The sequence below is a fragment of the Lissotriton vulgaris genome, chromosome 1_1 (genome assembly GCF_964263255.1).
Source record: "Lissotriton vulgaris chromosome 1_1, aLisVul1.2, whole genome shotgun sequence".
NCBI classification, from domain to species: domain Eukaryota; kingdom Metazoa; phylum Chordata; class Amphibia; order Caudata; family Salamandridae; genus Lissotriton; species Lissotriton vulgaris.
Window position 1 is genome coordinate 408,609,212 of NC_141685.1, and position 25,909 is coordinate 408,635,120.

Here is a 25,909-nt window from a genome sequence, read left to right on the forward strand (position 1 = left end):
ATGCGGTTGTCAGAAACTAATCTTTTCTTGTTTATTCGAGAAAGTTTCTAGTGACCTCTGAGCTAGCTGGCACTCAGTTTTCTTTGAAGAACTTTTCCGCGCCACAACATGGAGGCATCAGACAAACTGTGGGAGCATGGTAGCAGTGTGCAAAAGAGCAGAAAAAGGAATGGTGTCCTACAGTACAGAATTAGTCATGCTAGCAGTACTCGATGGACTGAGATTGCGGGCCGACTCTAAAGAACCCTGTGCTCTGATCCTCTTAAACCTATCCGCGGCTTTTGATACTGTAAACCACAAGCTTCTCTTGTCGCGGCTGGCTAACTTTGGGGTTCAGGGCATAGCTATGACATGGCTTATATCCTTTCTGAAAGACCGCTCTCAGAGAGTGCAGCTGGGTGATGTGGTGTCCAGGCAGACAAAGACTCTTCCAAGACAACAACAAAGTGCAATCATCCGGGCCCACCACAAGATGGTGATCTAATGCTATAGTGTGTGGTCTGCAGCCCATATGCCTCAAACATGATTTTCAACACCATTGGAAAGTGCTGGTAAATTCTGTACAGAAGACAAACACGTGCATACTTTGCGGCTAGTATAAAATAGCTTAGGCCCCCAGGCTGCCAGCCTGCCCCGGAGCCGGCTGTGGTGGGAAGAACGGAGTAGTGGCTCTGTGGTGCCCCTGTTAAGGCCTCATCTTCCCTCCCTCACACTCACGGCTGTGTTTTGTGTCAGCCCTACACTGCTGTGATTCTGTGATTTCACTAGAGGCCTAGAAGTCGGTCATGTGACCCCTGGCGAGGTTGTCAACCACCAGCTGGGTACACAAACATCACAATGCAAGGTGACTAATTACCTGCCCGTGTGGCGGGGCCTGTGCAGAGGAAGTGCTAAGAAGCTCTTTCAAGGAAATACTTGTTTACTCGATGTGTGCATACTCGAGGGCACCACGTGACTCGTGGCTGGTGCTGTAATTAACCTCCCAGGCAGCTGTTGACACCCACTGCATTCTGTTCGAACTCCTGTCGGGTGTTCGGGTAGAAAGGGGTTCAGTTTCCACGCATCGTTCAATGTTGTTGTGTACAATGCTCTGATGTACACTAGACATGCACCCAGCTTGTATTGGTGTCTGTACAAAGATACATTTTCAGACCCTTTGATGATGTCATGTTGTGATGCTGTGCTTTACAAGCCGGGCCCTACTCTAACCCCCTCCTCCCCTGCCCCCCACGGGCGAGGGCCACTTAAGCACCCCGGACGATGCATGCACCCACCTACCCCGCTCTCTAAATCTCTACACCTCTGCCTCTACCTCTACACCTCTGCCTCTACCTCTACGCCTCTACCTCTACCTCTACCTCTACACCTCTACCCCCCTACACCTCTACCCCTCTACCCCCCTACCCCTCTACCCCTCTACCCCTCTACCCCTCTATCGCTCTACCTCTACCTCTCGCTCTACCTCTACCTCTACCTCTCGCTCTACCTCTACCTCTCGCTCTACCTCTCGCTCTACCTCTCGCTCTACCTCTCGCTCTACCTCTCGCTCTACCTCTCGCTCTACCTCTCGCTCTACCTCTCGCTCTACCTCTCGCTCTACCTCTCGCTCTACCTCTCTCGACACCTCTATACCTCCCTCTCTACACCGCTCTCTACACCCCTCTCTACCCGTCTCCACCCGTCTCTACCCGTCTCTAGCTCTCTAACTCTCTCTACCTCGCTCCCCCTCTCTGCACCCATTTCTATCCCTCTCGACCCTTCTCTAGCTCTCTCAAAGATGGCTGCAGTGTCGATGTGGTGGACTAAGTGGCAGCAGGAGCCTGATGGCACTGCTTGTCCTTTAAAAAAAAAAATGCATTGGCATTGCCAATAGGTCTCCCCTTTGGGACCTTATAAGTGTTTAGTTAGCCAGTACAATATCCTTGGTGCAACAACATCAAGTGTTGTATGGCTAAACATTTATAAGGTCCCAAGGGCGAGACCTATTGGCTATGCCAATGCTTGTTCTTCATGCATCCCCAAAGCTTCCTGCTCCTCAGCTACAGCGGGAACTCCACCCTCTCTCCCACTCTGAAGATCCCCCCCCCCCACCCCACCCCACCTCACCCCCCAAGCCTGTATGCAACCAACACCATGACTGGGTGTTGTTTCCTCCCATGTCCAATGAACCCCCCACCTCCTGATGCTCTCTCTGCTATAGCCCGCAAGTAAAATTTGCCTAAATGCAAACATAGTCAATACAACAACACCCAAACCAAAAAATCAATTTACCCCCACTTTCGCTTTAACTTTAAGTAATGATTGTGCATCCGCTATCTTCAAACAGAAAAGGAAATGTCTTTAAAACAAAATGTTAAGTCATTTGAAACGGGGATGCTCCGGCCCCAACAGTATGAAATCAAGCAATCATATTTTTGAACTCTCTTTGCCATTGTGCCATATCAAACGTCATGTCTGAAAAATTCTAAACGTAAATACGTTTTGCATTGAGAAAGTATTTTCCTTGATAGTTTCGGCCAAAACCTTTTCATTAACACTATAATCAGCAACATTTACCAAAATAGTGTGAGGGTATTTAGGTTACATGGGATATGAGAAGGTACCCTGTGTCTGTAACATTATGGTGAGATCTGGGGAGATTTGGAGAGCACAAATGATTAAATCAATGAATCAAAAAATGCAATATTTTGACTTCTTTCCCTTCTGGCACCCCCACAATTCTTAAGCCTCAAATGATTTTCCAACTGTTCTTGTTTGTCCAAGAGAGACCAGACTTCTTTCTAAAGTCTCACGTTCTGAGCGGAGGCAGCTTCCAATTTATTTTTATAGCTTGAGACTTGTTGTTCCAATTCCTCAGGTAACACACATTGGCCCCTCTATATTCCTCAAGCACTGTTTAATCTTGTTTGCAAATTTGACTGCTGCTGCCTTAAAACTTTTTATTTTCCATATAACTTCCATAAACAGCAGCTATACAGAGGTGGAATTACCCAGTTCCAGGCAAAAGTTATGATCACCACCAGAGACAGACCCCACTAACTGCCTATCCTTCAAATTCTGGATATCCTTAGCAGGGGGTGTACTGTTTGCAGATATAATCTGGGCCTTGGCACCTGCTACTGAAGTCTTTAAGTCATTATAATTTGACATGCTTGAACATCATGCCCACTTCCTTGTTCTGATAAATTGATATTAGTATTATCGAAATACCCCCTCTCTGAAGGATTGACCAGTACTTGAAAGGTACCAATAGAAATGATGGTAACTTCAAGGATGGAATTTTGTCTAATTGGGGTAGGCGCTTGCTTCGTCGTATCTATAAGATTTATCAAGCATGCACTATTAAGTATTGGCAGCCAAGTCTTGCAAAGCATCAATAACCTCAATCTTGCACGCTGCAGAAGTATTATCAGAGCATATCATACCTTGGACGCCGGGAAGAATGGCGGCGTAGTTCTGACCTCCTCCAGGCGGCTGCTCCTTTGTTGAGCATAGAGGGCTGCTATCTGATCCCCAGCTCCTAAAAGACGAGGGATTCGCCTGTCGGGATCTTACCCCAACATGCCCTGAAATCTGGGCTGATTCCGAGCGCGGAATACTGGAGAAGTAGAACCCTCCGTTCCGACCGCTAATGACCAGAGAGCGAGACGGAGACTGATGCCGGCTACAACGACGCGACGGTCCGGGGCACCAGGTCCGCTCACCGTAGACAGTGACGGGAGCCTAAAAGACTTCAGAAACGGACGCCAGCCAGCGATATGACCTGTCCCCGGAACCGTGAGTAATGAGAATGCTTCTTGCTTCTTGCCGCATTTAAATCAATCAATACGGGAGGGAGAAAAACGGCGCGAAAATACCGGCAGCTTAGATGGCGGACTGGCGGACTGATCGAGCTCCCGACTCTGACATGAAAAACCCAGCGTCCTCAATGCTATAAGCTGCGCAGTATATGTGCAACAAATTCGACTGCTGGGGTAATCTGTATTATCGTCTTGGTCATAATCACTTGATGCCTCTGAGGGTCTGTGGGCAACAGCGCGGCAGCTGAAGACACGAAACTCGCCTCAACAAAATGGCGGCGGCCAAAGTATTGCGACTGGTTTTAGTCCTCAATGACACAACATAATACCCTCATAGTGTCTATTGATAATAATGCAACACACGTGTGCATTCTGTGACTCTACACGGTCTCCTCTCCACGCTAAGACACACTGAAAGATCGTGCGCAGACAGAAATAAAGAGCTTTAAACTCTATGAAGGCAGCCTGAAATGGTGGCTCCCCAGCGCATCTGCCGTCGCGCTGACAGAGCAAATAGGTCATCCTGCTGCTAGCCTCATCTACTGCTCTGCTCAACGTTTTGGGATTGTTTCTTTGGGCCTGGCTATGAGGAGTAGTGCAAAGCGCCTAAAAAACCCACATGCATGCGAATAAGTGAAGTGTAAGCTGAGTGCAGCATTGGATTGAGGGCAGGAATTTATTGCTTCGAATTGGCGACGCCGCAGCGGCTCCACAGCGCATCTGACGCCGAGCTTGAATCGCCCTGAACTTTGGTGCCATGTGACCCACGGCGCACACAGCCTTGATATATGTCGCCACGACAGTAGGGAAAGTGAATTTGGTGCTTGTCTATTGTTGTAATTACCCTCACAAACCGATATTTACAAGGAGTGATATTTACATTATACAAAATAGTGACGTATGCTGAGTGCTTTTAAAGGGAAATGCAACTCATAAGATGGTAATGCATGCATAGCTATCTATTGTAAAATTACCTTCAAAAAGGGATAAGTATATACTCTGCTGCCCTGCATGGTCAAAATATAGATTGGTTTTTCAGCGCTACATGCCTGGGAAACATCAAGGCATCTACGCAACCCATCGCTTCACACGTATAAAGTATGGGAGACAAGGAAAATGGTACAGCTTCTAAACGCCTGAAATCTAATCCACCGACACCGATCAAAGGGAACAAAAAAATGGAGGAGGCCATGGAAACAATTTTGAGCAGGCTAGAAGAAGTTAGAGACTTGGCCAAGTCTACCAAAGATGAAGTTGTTGCTGTCCGCCAAGATATTAAAGACATCAACTCAAGATTAGCGGAGACTGAAACCAGGATAAGCAAATTGGAGGACTTTGAAAATAAAACATGTGGAGCTATCAAGAACCTTTCCTTATGCTCTGACCATCTCGTGAGGAAGGTTGCGGAATTGGAGGACAGAAACAGAAGGGGGAACCTAAGAATTTTTGGCATGCCGGAGAAATCGGAGGAAAACCATGACTCATGCATACCATTCCTAGAGGAGTGGTTCACGCAGGCCACAAATCTAACCTTCACTCAGCCACTGGAGTTTGATAGAGCGCATAGAGTGCCAGGACGAATTTCAAAGGACCAAAAGGGCCCAAGAGCGATCGTGTGCAAACCACTAAGGTACCAGCACACAGAACAGATACTTACTTTTGCTCGCAAACACAACCACGTGCTATGGAAAGGCCAGAAAATCTTCATTTCACAGGATTTCAGTAAGGAAACAATGGAGATCAGGAAAGCCTTCCTTGCATTGAGACCCCAACTAAAGTCACTTGGGCACCTAAATGGCTTTATTGGTCCGACAAAGTTTAGAGTAACTATACAAGGTGTGGCTCATGTGTTCTCAGACCCGCGAAAACTGCGACAGCTCCTGTTCGACCGTGGAGATGGCAATATGGAAGTCTCCCCTTCAGCTCAACAAGGAGCCTCTCCGTCTGGCCTAGGATAAAATCTGGTTTGGAGATTTTGTACTACCACTCTCATACTCCAGAATCCTTGTAGAAGTGCCTATTCGTTCTGGTTCTGGTGTGAGGGTTTTGTGTCTTGGATTTGATACATGGTTGGAGTTGGGGTTCACGACTGGTTCTGGCCGGTAATGACACGGTAATGTACTCTGTACCCTTGGGCAATATGCCAGCGAATCATCCGATACCCGGATCTATATTAAAACGATCCCTTGGACGATCTCATGATCCCTTAACTTGAAGGCTGTATCATTAAAAGCTGCATCATTATGGTTCTATGCATGCTAACATATCCACGATACCATACACGATACCATACATATGCTACCATGATACCATGCTACCATGAAATTGCTCATGTCCCTTATGGACCTTAAATAGACGATATGCTGTACTGTTGACCTGTAGCACTCCTCCCTGTTGTTGAATGCGCCTACGATAATAATTGTTATGCAAATACTGATATATTTGGTCACGAAACTGAGGACAATGCAGTGACTTTCCTGTGTTAAATGTTCTGGCACCACCGTTGTTTATTGTTGCCTACACACTTGGGTTAATTTTCTCAGAATTAGGGTAGCAGCCCAGAGAATTGCTAGTTAAGAGTAAGCTGCTTGGAGGCGGCCGCGTGGTCGTCATTCCCGAGTCGCCATGTTCTGTTTCTACTACTGGGGAGGGAGGGGTGGGCTGTGGGTGAGGGAGGGGGGCGGAGGGAGGTTGACAGGGGAGATGGGGGGGTTGTTTTGACATTTTGCATATGGTTTTGTTTAGTTATGTCCATCTTGCATCCTAGCTTGCATTCACTGTTGCACATTACGTTCCGAAGCTTATACTCTGTCCTTCTGTTTCCTGCGTATTGTGCTAGCCCCACATTCTACGTGATAAAGGATGCTGCTGATCTTTTCAGGGGTATGAAACTGCTTGCACGACCCAATCCTTATGCATACACATGTGTTGTGAGACGATGTTTCTGGCTGCATAACTGATGGCTTCTGTTATAGATACTCCAATAGGGACGACAACTATAGCTAACCTTAGCATACTATCATTGAACGTGAAGGGTCTAAACCAGCCGGTTAAACGCCAAAAGATACTTGACTATCTACGAAGGCAGCGTGGAGATATAGCATTACTGCAGGAAACAAAACTAGAAGCAAAGCAATTTCACACACTGCGCAATAAGTATTATACCAAAGTGATAGGCTCTGAGGCAATCTCAAAAAAGAATGGGGTGGTGATGTTAGTGGCCAAAAATGCAAATGTGGAAATAGTCTCTAGTGCAACAGATACAAAAGGTAGATGGGTCTCAGCGAGACTACTTAAGGATGACACTGAGTTCTTTATCACGACTAACTATGCCCCAAATACACATGATCCGTCCTTCTGGGTAGGACTAACGAAGCAGATAAACTCCATCCCTGACACGGCAGTCCATATTTTGGCGGGCGACTTCAATCTCCCATATGACCCAATACTAGATAGAGACTCTAAATGCGTCTTTCGCCCGGGAAGAGCCCATAAGGCGTTCATGAAACTATGCAATAGATTTCATATGGTGGACACGTGGCGCTTGATGCATCCTGATGGTAGAGACTACTCATTCTACTCCCCACCACATGACTCGTTCTCGAGAATAGACTACATACTCATATCTAAAAACGCGGTGGCAAGAGTTGAGGACGCGGACATTGCTCCCAGATTAGTCTCTGATCATTCCTGCATCTCCCTCACATTATCTAATATTAAACCAACCACCCGTCAATCTATGTGGCGACTCAATGACACCATTCTTAATGACAAAAAACACAAAGAAACCCTTGACACTGCCATTAAAGACTTCTTAATGCTAAACAAGAGGGGGGACACTTCAGACACCACCCGGTGGGAGGCATTGAAATCCACCATAAGGGGACTTATTATAAAAATTTCGTCTGCAATTAATAAGAACCGCACGGCAGCCCTATTGAAATTAGAGGAGGACATCTCAAAACTCCAGCACACATACTTGAGGAGTAGAAACCCGGAGGTCCTAACTGAACTGTCCAATCAGAAATACACCTATAACAAACTTATTAGTGAAAAGGCGGGAATTTGGCTAGACAGGAGGAAGCGTTTCAAAATTTGTGACTCGAACAAAGTGGGGAAGGGGCTAGCGTCTTATCTTAAATTTAAAATTCAAAAGAATACCATTACATCCTTACTTGATGAAAATGGGACTCCTAACTCTGATCCCACTAAAATTGCAAACATCTTCAAAGACTTCTACGAGAAACTCTACGCTAGAAACATGAACGTAGACAGCGATAAAATGAAGGAATACCTCTCCAATTGCACACTCCCAACGCCTACGGCCGCAGAAAGAGACTCCTTGAATGAGCCAATCTCTGAATCTGAGGTTATTAGCGCAATCAAGTCCCTCAAAAAGGGGAAAGCCCCTGGTCCTGACGGATATACAGCACAATTTTATAAGACCTTTGCCCATATTCTCTCAACTCCTCTCCTAGAGGTCTTTCACGAAATTAGCAATACAGGCGAAGTTAAGGGGACCATGGCAGAGGCTGTAATTGCGGTACTGCCCAAGGAAGGCAAAGACCACAAACTCCCCAAAAACTACAGGCCTATCTCACTGATAAATTTAGATTGTAAGCTACTAGCATCAATTTTAGCGAATCGCATTCAAAAGGTCCTGCCGTCTCTAATACATCCCTCGCAAGCGGGTTTTCTGAAGAACAGGCTCTCGAGCGATAACACGAGAATCCTGGCTCATGTCATTGAAAAAGCGAAACTCTTATCTACACCTACCATTGCCATTACACTAGACGCTGAGAAAGCGTTCGACAAAGTAGACTGGGCTTACTTAAATGCTGTACTACACAAATTTGACCTGGGTCCCATATTCACTAAATTAGTCATGTCCCTCTATGCCTGTCCCTCTGCTAGAGTACGAGCTGGCGGCGCTTTTTCCTCCCCCTTTGGTCTCGAACAGGGCACTAGACAGGGTTGTCCATTATCCCCGTCCTTATTCCTCCTGGCTATTGAGCCCTTTCTGTATTACATAAGGGAAAACACTGACATTGCTGGAATTCGATTCACTGATTGTACAATTAAACTCACGGCTTACGCAGATAGATGACGTGTTGGTCATGAGTGAACAAGCTGACAAGGCTATCCCGGCGCTAATGTCCACAATAGAAGAATTCTCAGCTGTATCTGGATACTCCTTGAACAAAGATAAAACTGAGGTGAAGTCGTTGAATAACCTATGTGATAAAAACATCCTGGGCGACTCAGGGCTTACCTGGCAGCCGAAGAGTTTTAAATATTTAGGACTGGAATTTGAGAAGGATTTGATATCCACCCTAAAAATTAATGAGGAGCTGCTCTACAAAAAAATACAAAAACTATTAGACAGCTGGTCTCCCAAATTCCTTTCGTGGTGGGGTAGGGCGGAAACACTAAAAATGATGATCAGTCCCTTGGTAAATTACATGGCATGTATGCTCCCCATGACCTTTACGGAGGAATTTTTACACAAAATTGAGAAATTGATCTCGGATTTCTTGTGGAAGGGGAAGAAACCGAGAATTGCCATGAAAAAACTGCAACTTCCAAAGCTTAAAGGGGGATTAGGATTACCAAATTTCAGAAACTACCAGACCGCCTTTCTCTGTAAACAGGGAGCATCCTGGTTTATCGAAGACCCTGTTTACACGCCCTTATGGGTCAATATTGAGAAATCCATTATAGGCAAAGCCCCGCTCTCTGCTGTCCTAACAATGGACCTCTCACACCTTACGAACTCTAAATACATCATGCTCAATACAAAGAGAGCACTTCTGCGGATAGATCGCGTCCGCATCACTGGTCAACGAATCCACAACTCCTCCTCTGCGTCTTTATGGCGTAACCCGTCCATTAAAATTGGCGGATCACCCGTCATATGGGACCACTGGTCTGATAAAGATATTAATGTGGTTTCTGATCTATACGAAAATAATATGCCACTGCCATTCTCGACTCTACAAGCTAGACACTCCCTGCTACCGATTGACTTTTATGCTTTCCTGAAGCTAAAGTCAGCCCTATCCACTAGAACATTCAAGCTAGTGACGCCTTGGCTAAAAGCTATGCTACCCCACTTTCAATCCTCTGGACATTTTGTCTCAAAAATATATAAACTACTCGCGCCAACGGCCAACAAGTCGATGAGGCGCAATGAGGTAAAATGGGAATCAGAAACAAACAACACTGGCATAAGTATAGACTGGGTCAGGATACATGCATCAGCACTTACACACAAGGTATCGCCGATACTATCACAGACCAAATATATGATTATTAACAGGGCATATTGGACCCCGCAGAGACTATTTAAGGTTGGCCTGCGAGATACACCTAACTGCTGGAACTGCTCCTCTGGTATTGGTGACCTTCCGCACATGCTGTTTTATTGCCCTATGCTTCACACCTATTGGGCAAAAATATTTGATTACATTGCGCACACGTTCGGCATACATCCTGCAAGGGAATTCATCTACATTCTCCTAGGAGCCTTAGACCCATCATTAAAGGGGGACCATGACCGCCAGCTCCTGGATCTTCTACTAACATTAGCATGTAAGGTGATCCTATGCAATTGGAAATCAACGGAGGAGGTCTCCTTCAATGCATGGAGGGAATGGCTGTCCTGCATTAGGGGCACTGACAATCCCGCTTTACACTCTTCACCATGGCAGGTTACCAACAAAAAATTATGGTCTTCATTGGACCAGGCCTCCCTCACCTTTGACCCTCCCTGAAGTTCTAACTGATGAGGTCTGTACTCAGTAAATTGGAGGGTGCATGCTGCATGAACTGTAATGGCTATATCTTGTACTCACGGGCTTGACAATCTTAGAACCATAAAGCAGGAACGATGTAGTATAAATGGTACTATATGGCTTGTTTTAGACGGAGTGCTCTACGGAACTATATACAAATGTGAGAATGCAATGATGGTACTTTATTTTCCTTTACTGTATACGCTTTGTTTTATGTAACAACCCATGTCTGATTGCGGTATCTCTATAATACGACTGTAATTCTTCTGTTGCCTTCTCGCCGCTATCATTTCTGTTATTGTTTAATAAAAATATGATTTGAACATAAAAAAAAAGAGCATATCATACCTTCATGTGAGCACCTCAGCTGGGGAAGGGCTAGGTTCTAGCAGGGTTCTTGGGTTTGACGTTTCTCTTTCTTCTATCTACAGACTAAGCATCATTACCTGATCTCTGAGATGCCTGGGAAGCTGGTACACTTGCGGCCAGGGTGGATTGGGTGGCAAGGGCAATGCTGCCTCAGAGCCCCCCTTGGAAGCTGCTGTGAGATGAAGACACTTGAAGCTGACTTAGAAAGTACTCTCTTCAGTTGTTTCCCATTCTTCACTCTTCTGGCCTTGGTACTTTCAGGAGACATAGTGACATTGAGCCTCTCCTTGATGGGGCCTGTTTAGATGATGGTCCCATAAATTACCCATGGCTCGGACCGAACACCTCCCAATAGCCTCTAATATGTCTTCAAGGGCACTCAGACAATGCAGACTGTCGATGAAAACCGAAACCCCCAAACATAGGTGCCACCAATCTCATTGAAATATCTAGCAAAATCTCAACCTTTTCAAACCGGCAACAACTGCTTCAAGGAGGTATGATGGACACTAACTAAGTTGTTGCAGGCAAAAGTGGGAAAATATTTAGACATCGGTCCATTGATGGCTCTTGAGGCACGTATTGAAGGGGCTTAACCGCCTCCCATGTTTCGTCCTTTAGAAGAGGCAAGCAGGGCTTAATGGACGTACTGGCCTTCCTGCTGAAGGTTACTAGAACTCACTTCATCCACATGTCCCCAAGCCGCTGACTGCTTCACCACTTTACTTTGTTCTGCTTGTTGCATCCTTTGGAGTCACACACGCAGCTTTCACTAGATTACTGCAAACTCATGCACGTTGTAGCTGTGTGGTAATCAGAAATGGTGTGTGGACCTCTGAACTCACCTTTCCAGCCTGAAATGCCGGAGGAGAAAGAAAGTGGGGACTCATGCTCCCAGGGAGTGATGCGATGTTGCTCACCCAGTACAGCTTCCCAGCGCCCTCAGGCCTCCCCAAAGGTATGTATTCTGAATCTTCACTGTGTGTATGTGCTTCTTGTAATAAAGACAGAGAACAGTTTAAAATGATGGAGCATCTCAGGATTTTTGACTGAGACTAGATATAAAAACAAAGGCTGATGCTGTGGAGTCTTGCTGGCAACTACAGAGATTTTGTACAGGAGGGATTCATCCAAGTACAACTGATGGTGTATCACACACGTATATTTTATGGATCTCCAATCTCAACACACCTTCTCACATCCATGGTGGGCACTCCCCTCACGCTTTTCTGTTAACCATTGAATGGAGCAAGGATACTGGCTCAAATTTGAAGAGAAAATCCTCACCTTCTGCTTAATATTGTATCTGCATCCTGCAGTCCTACACCCATTCCCTGGCTTTCTCTTCTTTCTCTATGTGCATTTGCCTGTATACCATGCTGTCTCACTCATAAGGACATATACATTCTGATCATTGTATGAAGAACCGGACCACCAAATAGGTTATGTATCTTCAGATTAGGTGTAGCTCTGTGAGCAAAAGGGACAGAGAAGGAGAGTATCCACATTAATGTGTCTTTGTCAAAGGGGTACCATGCAGAAGCGCTTTCTGTCTTTAAGCCAAACTCTCACATATCCTACAATTGTCATCCATAGAATTTGGGGAATTTCGTTTTCTGCGGAGAACGCGAATTTGACCAAAATTCTACGTTCCGCGACTTAGCGAAACTTTTTGCTTGTTCGCATTCTCAAAATACGTGTCCGCGAGATATTAACCCCGAGCACGCAAACAGCAATTGCGAACAGGAAAAAAGCATCGCGAACAAGCAATTCCGCATGTTCGCGGAATTTCTGCATGTTCGCTGAGATTTTTTACCGTTTTGCAGAGATTTGCGTTAGGTGATTACGCTAATTCCGCCCACCCCTACAAATTACATTGATTACATCTGGGAATAATAATACAGGTTCAGTAATATGGGCACTTGGTAGGAGGGGTATCGATGGTAAGGAATTTAATGTTCAGAATTTTCATCATGGAGTGCTCGCTTGTGTATATCTAATAGGGACTGAGTACTTTCGAAGACCGCATCAGTAGGAGGAAACACAAACTGCTGATGTATTTTGTAAAGTCCAGAGATCCGCTGGAAGACTACTTTTGGGGTATGGAAGGAAGTCATAATGTAGACTAAAACTTATATAATAATTGAAAAAAAATACAATCAAATATAACTGTTTACCTCAAGGAGGTAAGGTTTCCCCTCCGGCCTGAATAGCAAGGCTTCAACTTCTTCATGAAGGGCAAGAGGAGGATCTGGAGTGTTGATGGAAGCTGGTAGATGTTGCTTAACAGCTCCAGATGCTAAGGAGAAACACATGAACCTTTATATATTTTTATATATAAAAATGCTTTACTATTTTGCATAAACAAACAAGTTACTTACCTTTGGTAACAATGTATAAGGTAGAGACACAGTCTAGCCGCAGATTCCTTAACTGAGACTATCCCAAGGCGTCAGACTGAACCCGGAAAACATTTTCCCCCAGCAGTACCTCTGCACACCGGGAGGGGGGGGGGAGGGGGCTTCACCTGGGTCAGTCCTGACGTCGTCCAAGGAAGTTACGTCAATGGAGCCATATAAGACCCCCTCGGCGTGCTGATGAACAAGTTACTTACCTTCGGTAACAATATATCTGTAAGAAACATAAGTAGTGACAGATTCCTTACCTTAGAATTACCCCCAGGCGTCTGACTGGATCCGGAAACTTTTCGTCAGCAGTACCTCTGCACGTCGGAAGGTGGCGTCGTGCAGCTCTGCATCCTTCGCTGGCATCGTGATCGCCGAGAAGACGTCGCAGCAGCTACTTAGATGCCGCCCTCGCGCGCTGACTTCAGTTCTGTACACGACTTTTCGCGCCAGAAAAAACAGAGCCATGCAAGATACTGACCACCGATGACTTGAAACTAGGGCCCTGAAAGGGATGACTTTAACCCTAGAAATCAGTTCGCAGAACGGGGAGGATGGGTGGGGCTGTAAGGAATCTATCACTACTAATGTTTCTTACAGATATATTGTTACCGAAGGTAAGTAACTTGCTCATCTCAAAGAAACACATAGTGATAGATTCCTTACCTTAGAATAGATACCCCAGCAATACCAACCCCGGTGGTGGGTCTACCTACCAAGATCACACCAGGAGGTCCCAGAGAACAGAACAGCCAAAGAAGCCGTCTCTCCAGACTTGGCTGTCCAGGCAGTAGTGCTTAGTAAAAGCACATAGCTGCCTAACAGATGTCTTGTAAGGGGACACCATATCCCAACGCCGTAGTGGCAGCATTCACCCTGGTGGAATGGAGGCACAGCCCCAACGGAGGTTCCTTTTTAGCCACAGAATAACAGGCTTTAATACACAAGATGACCCATCGGGAGATAATCCGCTTGTGTACAGCCCGGCCTTTCTTGGCACCAAAGTAGCCGACAAAGAGATGGTCATGCACCCAGAAATGTTATGTGCGGTTCAAGTAAAACAAGAGCGTACATTTTGGGTCCAACAGTGGAGCCTCTCTTCCTCTCTAGAAGGATGTGGAGGCAGAAAGAAGGTTGGCAAAGTGATGGTCTGCCCGATGGGAAAGGCAGTGACAACCTTGGGCAGAAAGGATGGACGTGTTCTGAGCACAACCTTGCAAGATGGACAGATAGAAAAGGAGGTTTTTGGGAAAGAGCCTGGAGCTCACTCACTCTCCGGGCAAAGGTGACGGCAACCATGAAAGCAGTCTTCAAAGTCAGTAGACGAAGAGGACAGTTGTGAAGAGGCTCAAAGGGAGCGCACATTAAAAATGTAAGAACCAGACTCAAGTCCCACTGTGGCCTTAAGAAAGGAATAGGAGGTAAAAGATGAGTAATTCCTTTGAGAAATCCATTTAAAACAGGGGACTTGAAAAGAGAGGCTGATCAGGGAGCCTAAGAAAGGCTGAAATAGCAGAAAGGTAGCCCTCGATAGTGCCCAGAGCAGAGCCCTGCTGGGCCAAAGAAAGAATGAACAGAAGAACATCTAAAAGAGGGGCAGAAAAGGTATCCACAGCCGTTGCTGTGCACCCTGCCACAAATTTGTTCCACCTGCAGGAGTATACCAACTTAGTGGAGGGACGCCTGGCGGCCAGAATGACATCACAGACTTCAGGAGGCAAGTCGAAAGTAATCAACTATCGCTGCTCAATCGCCACGCGTACAACAGACCACAACTCCACTTGCGACGAAAAGGGTCACCTAGCGAGTGCCGCCTTGGAAATTCCAATGCATACAACTGCTGACTTTGCGCGTTCTCTTCAGTGGCGAATAGCTCTGACCAAGGCTATCACCACTGTTGAAAGAGACCTTGCGCCACGTCCGAGTGAAGACGCCATTCGTGATCCATCAGGCACCTGCTGCTGAGTTAGTTTGCACTGCCGTTCAGTGAACCTGCCAGGTATTGAACCACCAGGGAACTGCCCTGATGTTCCAGCCTTGTCCAGAGATGCAGAGCCTCCTGACATAGGGTCCACGACCCCACCCCGCCTCAAGTTAAGCTGCCCCTTTGCCCCTAAATCACTCCCTCGAACTGTTGGCGAAGGTGCTCCCTAGCCCCCAAAACGCGCCCTGTAACAGCAGTACCACATGGCGGTGGTGTTGTCTATGAACACCTGCACTACTTTCCCCCTGACAGAGGGAAGGAATGCCTTCAGTGCAAGTTGGATCGCCCAAAGCTCCAGAAGGTTGATATGGTGCCTGCACTCCACAGGAAACCAGAGGCCTCTGATCTCTGCCCCTCCCATGTGCTCTCTGCCCCTCCCATGTGCCCCCCCCCCTCCCAGGAGGGATGGGGGGCCACCACTGTGGGCTCCGGATGGGGAAGGGAGAGGGATCTGCCCTGGACCCAATGTCTGTTCATGAGCCGCTGCTGTGCAGTGCCCTACGAGATCTGGATGTAATCGGACAGGTTCCCCTGATGCTGCGCCCACTGGAACTTCAGGTCCCACTGCGGAGCCCGCATATGCCATCTGGCATGACGAACCAGCAGGATGCAGGAGGCCATGAGGCCCAGCAGCTTCAGGGTCATCCTGACCGTAACCCAGGAGAGAGGCCGAAAGGCCGGAATCATAGCCTCAGTTTCCTGGGCTCGCCGTTAGGGAGTATAGGCCCGAAACTGCGTCGTATCCAGAACTGCTCCGATGAAGAGGAGCTTTTGAGAGGGAATCAGGTGCGACTTCGGCACCTTGATTGAGAACCCCAGCAAATGCAGGAGGTCGGTCGTAGTCTGGAGGTGGTATATGACTAGCTGGGGTGAGCCCGCCTTCAACAGCCGATCATCGAGATAGGGAGAGACTGGAAACCCCTGATCTGCGCAGATGAGCTGCGACCACCGCCATTACTTTCGTGAACACCCGAGGGGCGCTGGTAAGACCAGAAGGGAAGCATGGTAAACCGAAATGGCTTGTGGCCTAGCATGAATAGCAGTTAACGCCCGTGGGCCGGCAGGATGGGAATGTGGAAATATGCGTCTGTCAAGTCCAACGCTACCAATCCAGTCTCCAGGGTCGAGAGCATACAAGACCTTAGCCACATTTAGCATCTTGAACTTCTCCTTCCTGAGGAAGCAATTGACGTCCCTGATGTCCAAGATGGTATGCAGGCCCTTGTCCTTCTTGAGCACCAGAAAGAAGAAGGAATGACAACCACGTCCTACTTCTGGTGCAGGAACGCACTCAATGGCCCCCTTGGCCAAGAGGGGCGCGACTTCCTGTTGAAGAAGTGCCAAATGATTCCTCGACATGTGGTGGTACTGGGGTGGCATGGCTGGAGGGGCAGTCTCGAAGGGGAGGTAGTAGCCCCTTCGGACTATTTGTAAACCCCACCTGGCTGAAGTAATGGTGCACCAGAAGGGGAGGTAATGGCAAATCCTGCCACCCACTGGAGTTTGATGGGCCTGAAAGACCGGCCTAGGAAGGTTTTGGGGCAGTGGTAGAAGTGGACTGACCCACCTGCTGGCCCCCAGACCCTCCTCTGTGGGTCCCATATCTGCGGCGAGACTGCTGCAGACTGTGGGTCTGAAGCGAACGAAAAGGAGCTAAAAGCAGAAGGCGGACGAGGGCGAGTGGCCGAAAGGCCCAAGGACTTGGCCGTAGTCCGCAAGCCTTTAAAATGATCCAACGCACTATCTGCCTTATTGCCAAAAAGGCAAATGCCATAAAAAGGGCATGTCCATCAGTGTGTTCTGGACATCCCCCGAGAAGCCAGTAGTCCTCAGCAAGGTGTGGCGGCGGAGAGACACTGTCGTGGAAATCGCTCTGCCCAGCGAGTCGTATTGTGAACTTGGCTGCATCTCTCCCCTCAGCAATAAAGGTAAGAGATGCACTGTCCGCACCTCCTCCGGACACTGAGGCATCACTTGCGCCACTGTATCCCACACATAGTAGAAATGAGGGCCCAGGAGGCATGCAGTGTTCACAGACCGCAGCCCTGAACTGGCGGAAGAAAAATCTTCTTCCCGAATTGTTCCAGTCTCTTGGATTCAATGTCCGGGGCTGTGGTATGGAATGCACTCTGGGGCGTTGAGGCTTGGACAACCAAGCTCTCAGGGGTGGGTTGTTGGGAGAGGAAAATGGGGTCGCCAGGGCCGGGTGATGGTATCAGGCCACGTTCCTATCCACAGGAGCCCCTGTGTTGGGCCTGGGCCAGGTGCCCAAAAAAAAAAATCAGAAAATGCCTCATTAAAGGGCAGGAGTGGCTCCGGAGAGGTAGCCGGCGGCTGAAGCACTTCTGTCAGGTGGTTAGTCCTGACTGTCACCGTAGGGAGTTGGAGGCTGAGGGCCTCCACCGCCCTACACCACAACACTGCGTAACTTGCACCCTCGATCCGGTATCACGGAAGGAGGAGTGAGCATGCCAAGGTCAGGAGAGGTGTCCAGACCACTGGCACCCCTCAGTTCCTCAGCACAGTCCGGGTTATACTCACACTGAGCTGTGAGAGGGTCCTCAGACCACTCCCAGTCCTCTGAAGGATGATGTACAGGCTGAAAATAAGAAGGCTGGACATAGGGGTAGAAAGTCCCCATTGGCTCAGTGTCCATGTCGGGGCTGAATTACGAGTAACTTACCCTCGGTAACTATGTATCTGGTAGAGAGGTTGTCTAGCCGCAGATTCCTTAACTTCGAAATATCCCCAGGCATCAGATTGGATCCGGAATTTTTTTTGCAGCAGTACCTCTGCGCGCCAGGGGACAGCGCCACACGACCCCACTCTGACGTCGTCCACCATGTGATGTCAGCAAGGTCATATAAGTCCCTCCCGGCGCGCTGACGCCAGTTTTCTTCTGAGAAACTTTTCCGCCACACCACACAGAGCCACCAACAAAAACTGTGAAAGTATGGGAACAGTATGCGAGGGATGAAAAATCTGTGAATAAAGAAGGAAGATGGTGCAAGACACCATCGTAAAAGACAGAATTAGACACTGACTACATATAAGCGAAAAAGCTGTGAGAAAGAGCCCCACAAGCTAAGCGAAGGCCCTTCCCCAAGTGCAACAAGGGAAGAATATCTCAGCAGAAATAAATTATCATTACTATGTAAAACTGTGTCGTGCAGCAAGAACGGAGCATAGAGAGAACAACAGTCCACTGCAGGAAGGTATGAAAAGACTGGCACTGCCCCTATAGTAATGGCGGTCTGAAACAGAAGTCAAGAGATCCCCAAAGAAGACTACTGTAGAGGAGACCAGAACCCTGAGCCAATAGAGAAGGCGGGAGTGAGGGAAGGCAGCAGAAGAAGAAGAGAAAATGAAGATCAATCTCCTGGTGAAGTTTAAAGAAAAGGCATTGTTTTACAGGTAAGAAACCCTTCAGAGGGAGTCAGCTGTATTAAGGTAACAGAAACCCCCGAGAGGGAGGCAGCTGTATTATGGAAAATCTCAAACGGATGAAAAAATGTGAGAGAAAAACCAATGCCAATTTTAAAAGGGGGCCAGTGGAAAACCCACTTGGCAAGGTCCTTGCAGAACGGGGAGGCTGGGTGGGCGTTAAGGAATCTGTGGCTAGACAACGTCTCTACCAGATTCATTGTTACCGAAGAGAAGTAACTCGTACATCTGATAGAGACATCTAGCCGCAGATTCCTTTTCTTAGAATAGATACCACAGCCATACCCCAAAGGGGAGGTGGGTTTGTGATAGAACAACAGAAAGCGCAAAGCACTTGAGCCGGCACCAGAGTGACGGACAATGGGAAAGGCTGTGGCAGAACAGCCAGACAGCAACCCAAATAGCTCGGAAGATCAAAAGATAACGGGATGCAAGATATCCCGAAAATGCCATAATGGTGCTACACCAAACTTGTGGAAGCACAAGAGGTTGAAACGGCACCAGCCATGTAAGGCAGAAGGACTATTATTAGCGTAATGGTGCACAATGTGAGGTCCGACCAAAGGTTTAGAAGAAACATGAAGAGATGCAACCAGAGCCTACCAGGCGAGCCCATGAAAGGCAGGCCGGAAAGGCCACAGCCAAGAACCAAAAGTCGAGAGATAGAAATGAGCAACGTTTTTAGAATTGCAGGCGGAGACCAGACACACGTAAGTGCACACTCAGTCCCAAAAGGGGGAACAGGGACGAACGCACAAGTTACTCACCTTTGGTACCGATATATCTGTAAGAAACAGTAGTTAGTGTTAGATTCCTTACCTTAGAATATCCACAGGCGTCAGACTGGATCCGGAAAGTTTTGCGTAGCAGTACCCCTGCGCGACGGTAGGCGTCGCCTGCAGCTCCCCGTCCGTCGTGTGTGTCGTTCTCACCGGGATGACGTCAGAGTACTTAGACGCCGCCCTCGCGCGCTGACGTCAGCTCTTGTACATAGCTTTCCGCATCAGGAATGCAGAGCCATGCCAGAGACCGACACTGGTGCCATAAAACTAGGGCCCTCAAAGGGAAATACCTTAACTCTAGATATCGGTCTGCAGAACGGGGGGGATGGGTGGGGCGGTAAGGAATGTAACACAAACTACTGTTTCTTACAGATATTTTGTTACAGAAGGTAAGTAACTTGTGCATCTGAAAGAATCAGGTTAGTGTTAGATTCCTTACCTTAGAATAGATACCCCAGCAATACCAACCCCGGTGGTGGGTCTGCGGACCAAGATCACACCAGAAAGTCCTGGAGAACGGAACGGCCGAAAAAGCCATCTCTCCGGACTTGGCTGTCCAGGCAGTAGTGTCTAGCAAACGTGTGCAGCGAGGCCCACGTAGCTGCCAGACAGATGTCCTGCAAGGGGACTCCCCGACCCAGGGCAGTAGTAGCCGCCGTGGCCCGAGTGGAATGGGCCCTCAGCCCAACAGGGGGCTCCTTTTTAGCCAAGGATTAACAGACCTTGATGCATAACACGACCCACCGAGAGATGGTCCATGTGTGCACCGCCCGTCCCTTCTTCGCATCCACGTAACCAACAAAGAGCTGGTCATCCACCCGGAACTGGCGTGTGTGATCAAGGTAAAAGGAGAGCGCACGTTTTGGGTCCAGGCGGTGGAGCCTCGCTTCCTCTTTCGAGGGATGCAGAGGCGGAAAGAAGGTGGGCAAGGTGATGGACTGTCCGATGTGAAAGGCCGTAACCACCTTGGGCAGGAAAGAAGGACGCGTTCTTAAAACAACCTTGTCCGGATGGACAGAAAGGAAAGGAGGCTTAGAAGATAAAGCCTGGAGCTCACTCTCTCTCCTGGCAGAGGTGATGGCAACCAGGAATGCAGTCTTGAGAGTCAGATGACGAAGAGGGCAATTGTGAAGTGGCTCGAAAAGAGCGCACATCAGATAGGTTAGAACAAGGTTCAAGTCCCACTGAGGCATCACAAAAGGAACCGGAGGAAACATGTGAGTGATGCCCTTCAAGAATCTATTTACAACAGGGGACTTGAAAAGAGAGGGCTGATCAGGAAGCCTCAAGAAGGCAGAACTGGCGTAGAGGTTAAGAATGCCCAGAGCCGAGCCCTGCTGGGCAAGAGAAAGAAGGAAGAGGAGAACCTCTGAAAGGGGGGCAGAGAGAGGATCCACAGTCTTTGCTGTGCACCATGCCACAAATTTGTTCCACCTGCTGGCGTATACCGATTTTGTGGAGGGACGCCTGGCTGCCAGAATTACCTCACAGACTTCAGGAGGCAAGTCAAATGGCCTCAACTGCCGCCGCTCAATCTCCAGGCATTGAGGTGGAGGCTGGACAGGTTCGGGTGGAGGACCGTCCCCTGCTGCTACGACAGAAGGTCCTCCTGAAGAGGCAGAAGAATCGGGGGATCGACTGACATGCTGAGTAGCTCGGGATACCAGTATCTTCGTGCCCAGTCCGGAGCCACAAGCATGACTTGGGCCCGGTCTCGCCTGATCTTCAGCACTCTGGGCAGTAGTGGTATAGGCGGAAAGGCATACAACAGACCGCAGCTCCACACGCGACAAAAAGTGTCGCAGAGCGAGTGCCGCCTTGGAAATTTCAATGCGCAGAACCGATGCAGTGGGCTTTCTCTTTGGTGGCGAATAGATCTAACCAAGGCTCTAAGTTGATCATAGATGGTCAGGGTATCGACTGGCTTTGTCCTATTCTTCTTATGCACGTGGCGTGCTTATTCTGGTTAAGAAAGGTATCCTGTTTTGCCCCGCACACACTCATACAGATGTAGATGGCCGCTGCGCCATGGTGCAGGGCAACCTAGGGATGACTAATCTCACTATCATTAATATGTACGGACCAGTGGTTGATAATCCTGCTCCTTTTATACAGATGCTCCCTATTCTGCGATCCTGGCCCGAGACAGCAGTGCTACGGGGTGGGGATCTGAACACGCATTTAGACCCACAAGTAGACAAGTCTAATCCGTCAGGGGCCCTTACACTTAAGGTTGCCCAAAGTATCAGCGAAGCCAAGTCAGAACTAGGACTGATAGATTGTTTGGAGGTTGCGAAATTAGCAAGTTCAGGAAGGCACACACCACACCCGCCCACAACAGTTGGTCCCGCTTGGTCTATTGGTTGCTCAATGAAAGGGCAAACAACTGGGTTACTCACATACACACACTACCCCGCACATTGTCTGATCACAATCTAGTGCTCTTGCAGTTACGTATTCCCAAAAATCCACATCGCCCGTTCACATGGCGCTACCGCGCTGAGGCGCTACTTAACCCCATTTATTTACTTAAATTGTCAGATCTGCCATAGTCCACTATTTTGAAGAAAACACTAGCTCAGTGGACAGTTAGGCATTCATCTGGGAAGCATTCAAAGTGACGTTCAGAGGAGTCTGTATTGGCACTTCACCACATTCCCTGACCCACGATGAAGGACATCAAGTAAAGGGTCCACAGAAAAGGGCGCCGAAGGCGGTTGCATGTTCAAAATCCAAGTGGCCAAAGAGATCACTGTGAGAAAAGCTGCACCAGCCTCCATAGCCCTCCGAGAAGGGGATAGTAGCTCATCAGTAGGAGAGGGCTGTAAGCTAACCCTCCCAAGATAGTGAGGGTGTGACCAATGCCCAACTGAGGGGTGTCCAATTGGCGAATGGGGGTCCTGATGAGGCTCTTGAGGAGGCGAGGAGCCTGCCGGGTAGGGGTGCACTTGAGGGGGTGGGGATCCTGCAGATCCACATATTTATTTTGGAGTTTTATATAGCACTGGCTTGCTTTACAGCATTTGTTGAATAACAGTTGAGTAAGCAAAGAGTGGGACAGTAAACACATTGTTCAAAGATGGGTCGAAGATCAGTAGAAATCCTGTTGCAAACAAATGCAGAGTAGTCGTGGAGGTGGTAATAGTGCGGGCAAGAGTAAGATGCTGTAAGAAGTTGGTCTTATCGTAGTGACTAGATCCTCAGTTGGTGGCGGATAAGCCGTTCGATGACCATTGTCATTTCGTGAAAACTCGATTGAGGAAGAGCACTTTGAGCTGGCTTTTGAATTCTTTGAAGGAGGGATTCGTCCTGACATGAATGGGGATGGCATTCCAAATTCTGGGTGCATTTCCAGAGAAAGACCAAGATAAGGTATTTTGTTTACGGGTTTTCGGGGGGATGAGTGGCATAGTGATGGTGCTCCTAAGATTTCTTGTCTGTCCTGCTTTGTTGAATTTGGTGGCTAGATAGGTGGCTTTGCCAGTGTGCAGAGCTTTGTGGGTGAGACAGGCAGTTTTGTGTTCATATTTTTTCACTTCCGTCGCCATTCTGGCTACTGCATTTAGGGCAGATCTAAGAGGATCAAGGTGTAGCTTAGCCGTGCCTGTGAGGGTGGCATTCCTGTAGTCTAATCTGGATAGCACAAGGGATTGCGTGACTTGCTTGATGTCTTACTCACAAACTCTAAGGGAGGCACAGGCAAGAATACATTCGGCGTTGCCGGGTGCAAGGGCGATGCCAAACTCTCTCCAGAAGCTTCCGGAGAAGAGTCAACAACTCAGCATCTATGCGGTGCCAAAACTGCTTTAATAGTAAATGTTGTTGCCTGTTTGTACTTTTATGGATATATACTCGTATCCGAATAAACAGGCATTAAGAAATACAAATTAAAACTGGTCCTCCAGTAGTACAATGTGCATAAAAAGACATCGGATTGTAAGTTTACCAAAAGTTAAAATTAAGGTTAAAACAGGCTAAAGTGAGCATAATTCAAGGGGGCACATAAACTTACTGGGTACGCACAAGGCGCCTTTCGAGCTTGGTCCAACGCCGACTCGACTCCATCCGGCCGAATCCACGATAAGCTCCCCTTCTAAGAAGGAGAAGGCGCCAGAGCCGGGGATACAAGCCTCCGGCGCCGCACCGGCATTAACTCAGCCTCAACTAGAACCGGCTCTGAAGGAAGAAGCAGAGGCAGAGCCGGGGAGGCGACAAGCCCTACTTCCGAAGAAGGAGAATGCGCCGGAGCCGTGGAGAGAAGCCTCCGGCGCGGTACCGGCACCGACTCGGCCTCAACTACAATAGGCTCCGACTACGAAGTAAGAAGCAGAGTCTGAGGAGGCGAGTTTACGGCGCCGGATAGGCGCCGACCCCGGCACCGGACAGGCGGCTGTCTGCCCAGAAGGCCAAGGCGACTACAAAGCAAGGCTTTGAGCACCAGCAACCACCTCTGATGCCATAGGGAGCCCCACGGGACTATGCGGTGCAGCAGGGGTGCAATGGGTCATAGAGGGGGACCCAGCCGTGCCGCGCCCTGATGATACCACCTCTCCGACGTCCCTGGAGGGTAAGGGCTCATCTGACACAGGGGTGAACCCACCGGTGAGTCCATAGGGGACCCCACAGCTAGCGGAGGCCCCGAGGACACCCCGGGGATGGGAGAGGACCCCATGGAGGCTTGCAAAGCCGTGGCATAAGCCTCCATTTGGTCCCGAGTCGCCCTCGCACCCAGATAGGGCGGATAGAGGGGGGGGGCGACTGTCTGGGTCGCACATCCAGAATGTTCCCGGAACCAGTGCCCCTGACAACAGATGAAGCTGAGGTCGAGGACCTCGGCGACAAGCAACGCAACTTACTAAAAAGTGGTGAACGACGGCCCCGGGCCCCAGAGGTCATTTGACGGTGGAACTGCATCGAAGAGGCCGTTGGACGAGACAAATCCGACCGGGACAGCTGTGCCGAAAGAAGCTTCATCCTGCGCACCCGCGGGGACTTCGGCTTGAGGTGTTGGCAGACGTCGTAGTATATGGAGTCGTGGTGCTCGTCCAGACACCACATACAGTTAAGAAGCGGGTCCATCGCGGACATTTGCAGCAAACGGGAAGTACAAGATTTAAAGCCTGAGGCCATAGCACACTGTTCCAGACACGAAGCTTCAAAAAAGGGCCTGAAAGCAGGCCAGAATAACGTTTAATCCGGATACGTGTTGCACGCGGAAAGGAAGGAAACTGACGTCAGCGCGCCGGAAGGGACTTACATGACCTCGCTGATGTCAAGTGCGGGGATGACATCAGGGCAGGGTCGTGTGGCGCCATACCCCGGCACGCAGAGGTGCTGTTGTGAAAAAAATTCCGGATCTAGTTCGACGCCTAGGGATATTTCTAAGTTAAGGAATCTGCAGCAAGATGTCTATCAGATACCTGGGGCGACGTCGTCCGGTGCCATGGGTGTGGTCGATGTTGGTGGCGGTGTAACGAGGTCAACCAGTGTCGATCGGGATCTAAGCCTGGATTTTTTGGGGGCCCTGCGGCGCCGGGGTCGGAGCAGACAGCGATGCAGGAGCTGCCGAAGGGTGAGGGCCCCCAGTCGGGCCCGCGGTGCCCGACGGCCCAAAGAGGCGGGCCATGATTGACAGTAATGTCTGCAGCTGTGCCAGAGTCGCCAACGGACCCACAAAGAGCGGGTAGGTCGCCGGCGACACCGTAGGCTCCGCCGCAGCAGAGGCACCACCCGCACCCTCAGTCACGTAGCGCAACAGGCGAGGGAAAGTCGTCGAGCGATGATGCTTCTTCAACTTCTTGTGCTTCGTCTTACCTGACCCGAGTGCGAAGACTTTTATACTGATGAACAATGGTGATAGCTCCGCGACCGGTCCCTCGACCTTCCACGGACCGGGACCATGAGCGGCACGGAGCTGACTGTCTGACTTTAAGCAACTTTCGGGACCGCTCCAGCAAAGTCTTCGGCAACACGGCCCGGCAGTCGAGGCGTGACTTGGGGTCGTGGTCGCGCCCCAGGCAGTAGAGACACATGCGGTGCAGGTCCGTCACTGACATCATCCGATAACAGTCACCGCAAGACTTGAAAATGGGCATCCCTATGACACCAGGAGTCGATTGACTCGAAAATACAGACAAAAAGCCTAAAAAAACTCAGTCAAAAAATGACTGGGGGTAGCACTCTCTCCAGACCTGCGCTTGCTAGCTCGGAAAAAGAAAGAACTGACGTCAGCGCATGTGGGCAGCGTCTAAGTAGCTGTCGCGATGTCATCTCCGCGACCATGACGCCAACGTCGGAAGCGGAGCCACACGATGCCACCTTCTGACACGCA

At 48.9% G+C, this 25,909-nt stretch overlaps 1 protein-coding gene across 3 annotated transcripts in view; it reads right to left on the minus strand.

The window, feature by feature from the left end:
• Nucleotides 1–25,909, minus strand: part of USP24 (ubiquitin specific peptidase 24) — a 1,909,144-nt gene that overhangs the window by 213,803 nt on the left and 1,669,432 nt on the right. For all 3 annotated transcript variants that reach the window (XM_086952711.1, XM_086952716.1, XM_086952707.1), the window contains exon 59: nucleotides 13,141–13,262. In XM_086952711.1, coding sequence (XP_086808837.1) covers nucleotides 13,141–13,262 — 122 coding nt within the window. The remainder of the gene's footprint in view (nucleotides 1–13,140; nucleotides 13,263–25,909) is intronic.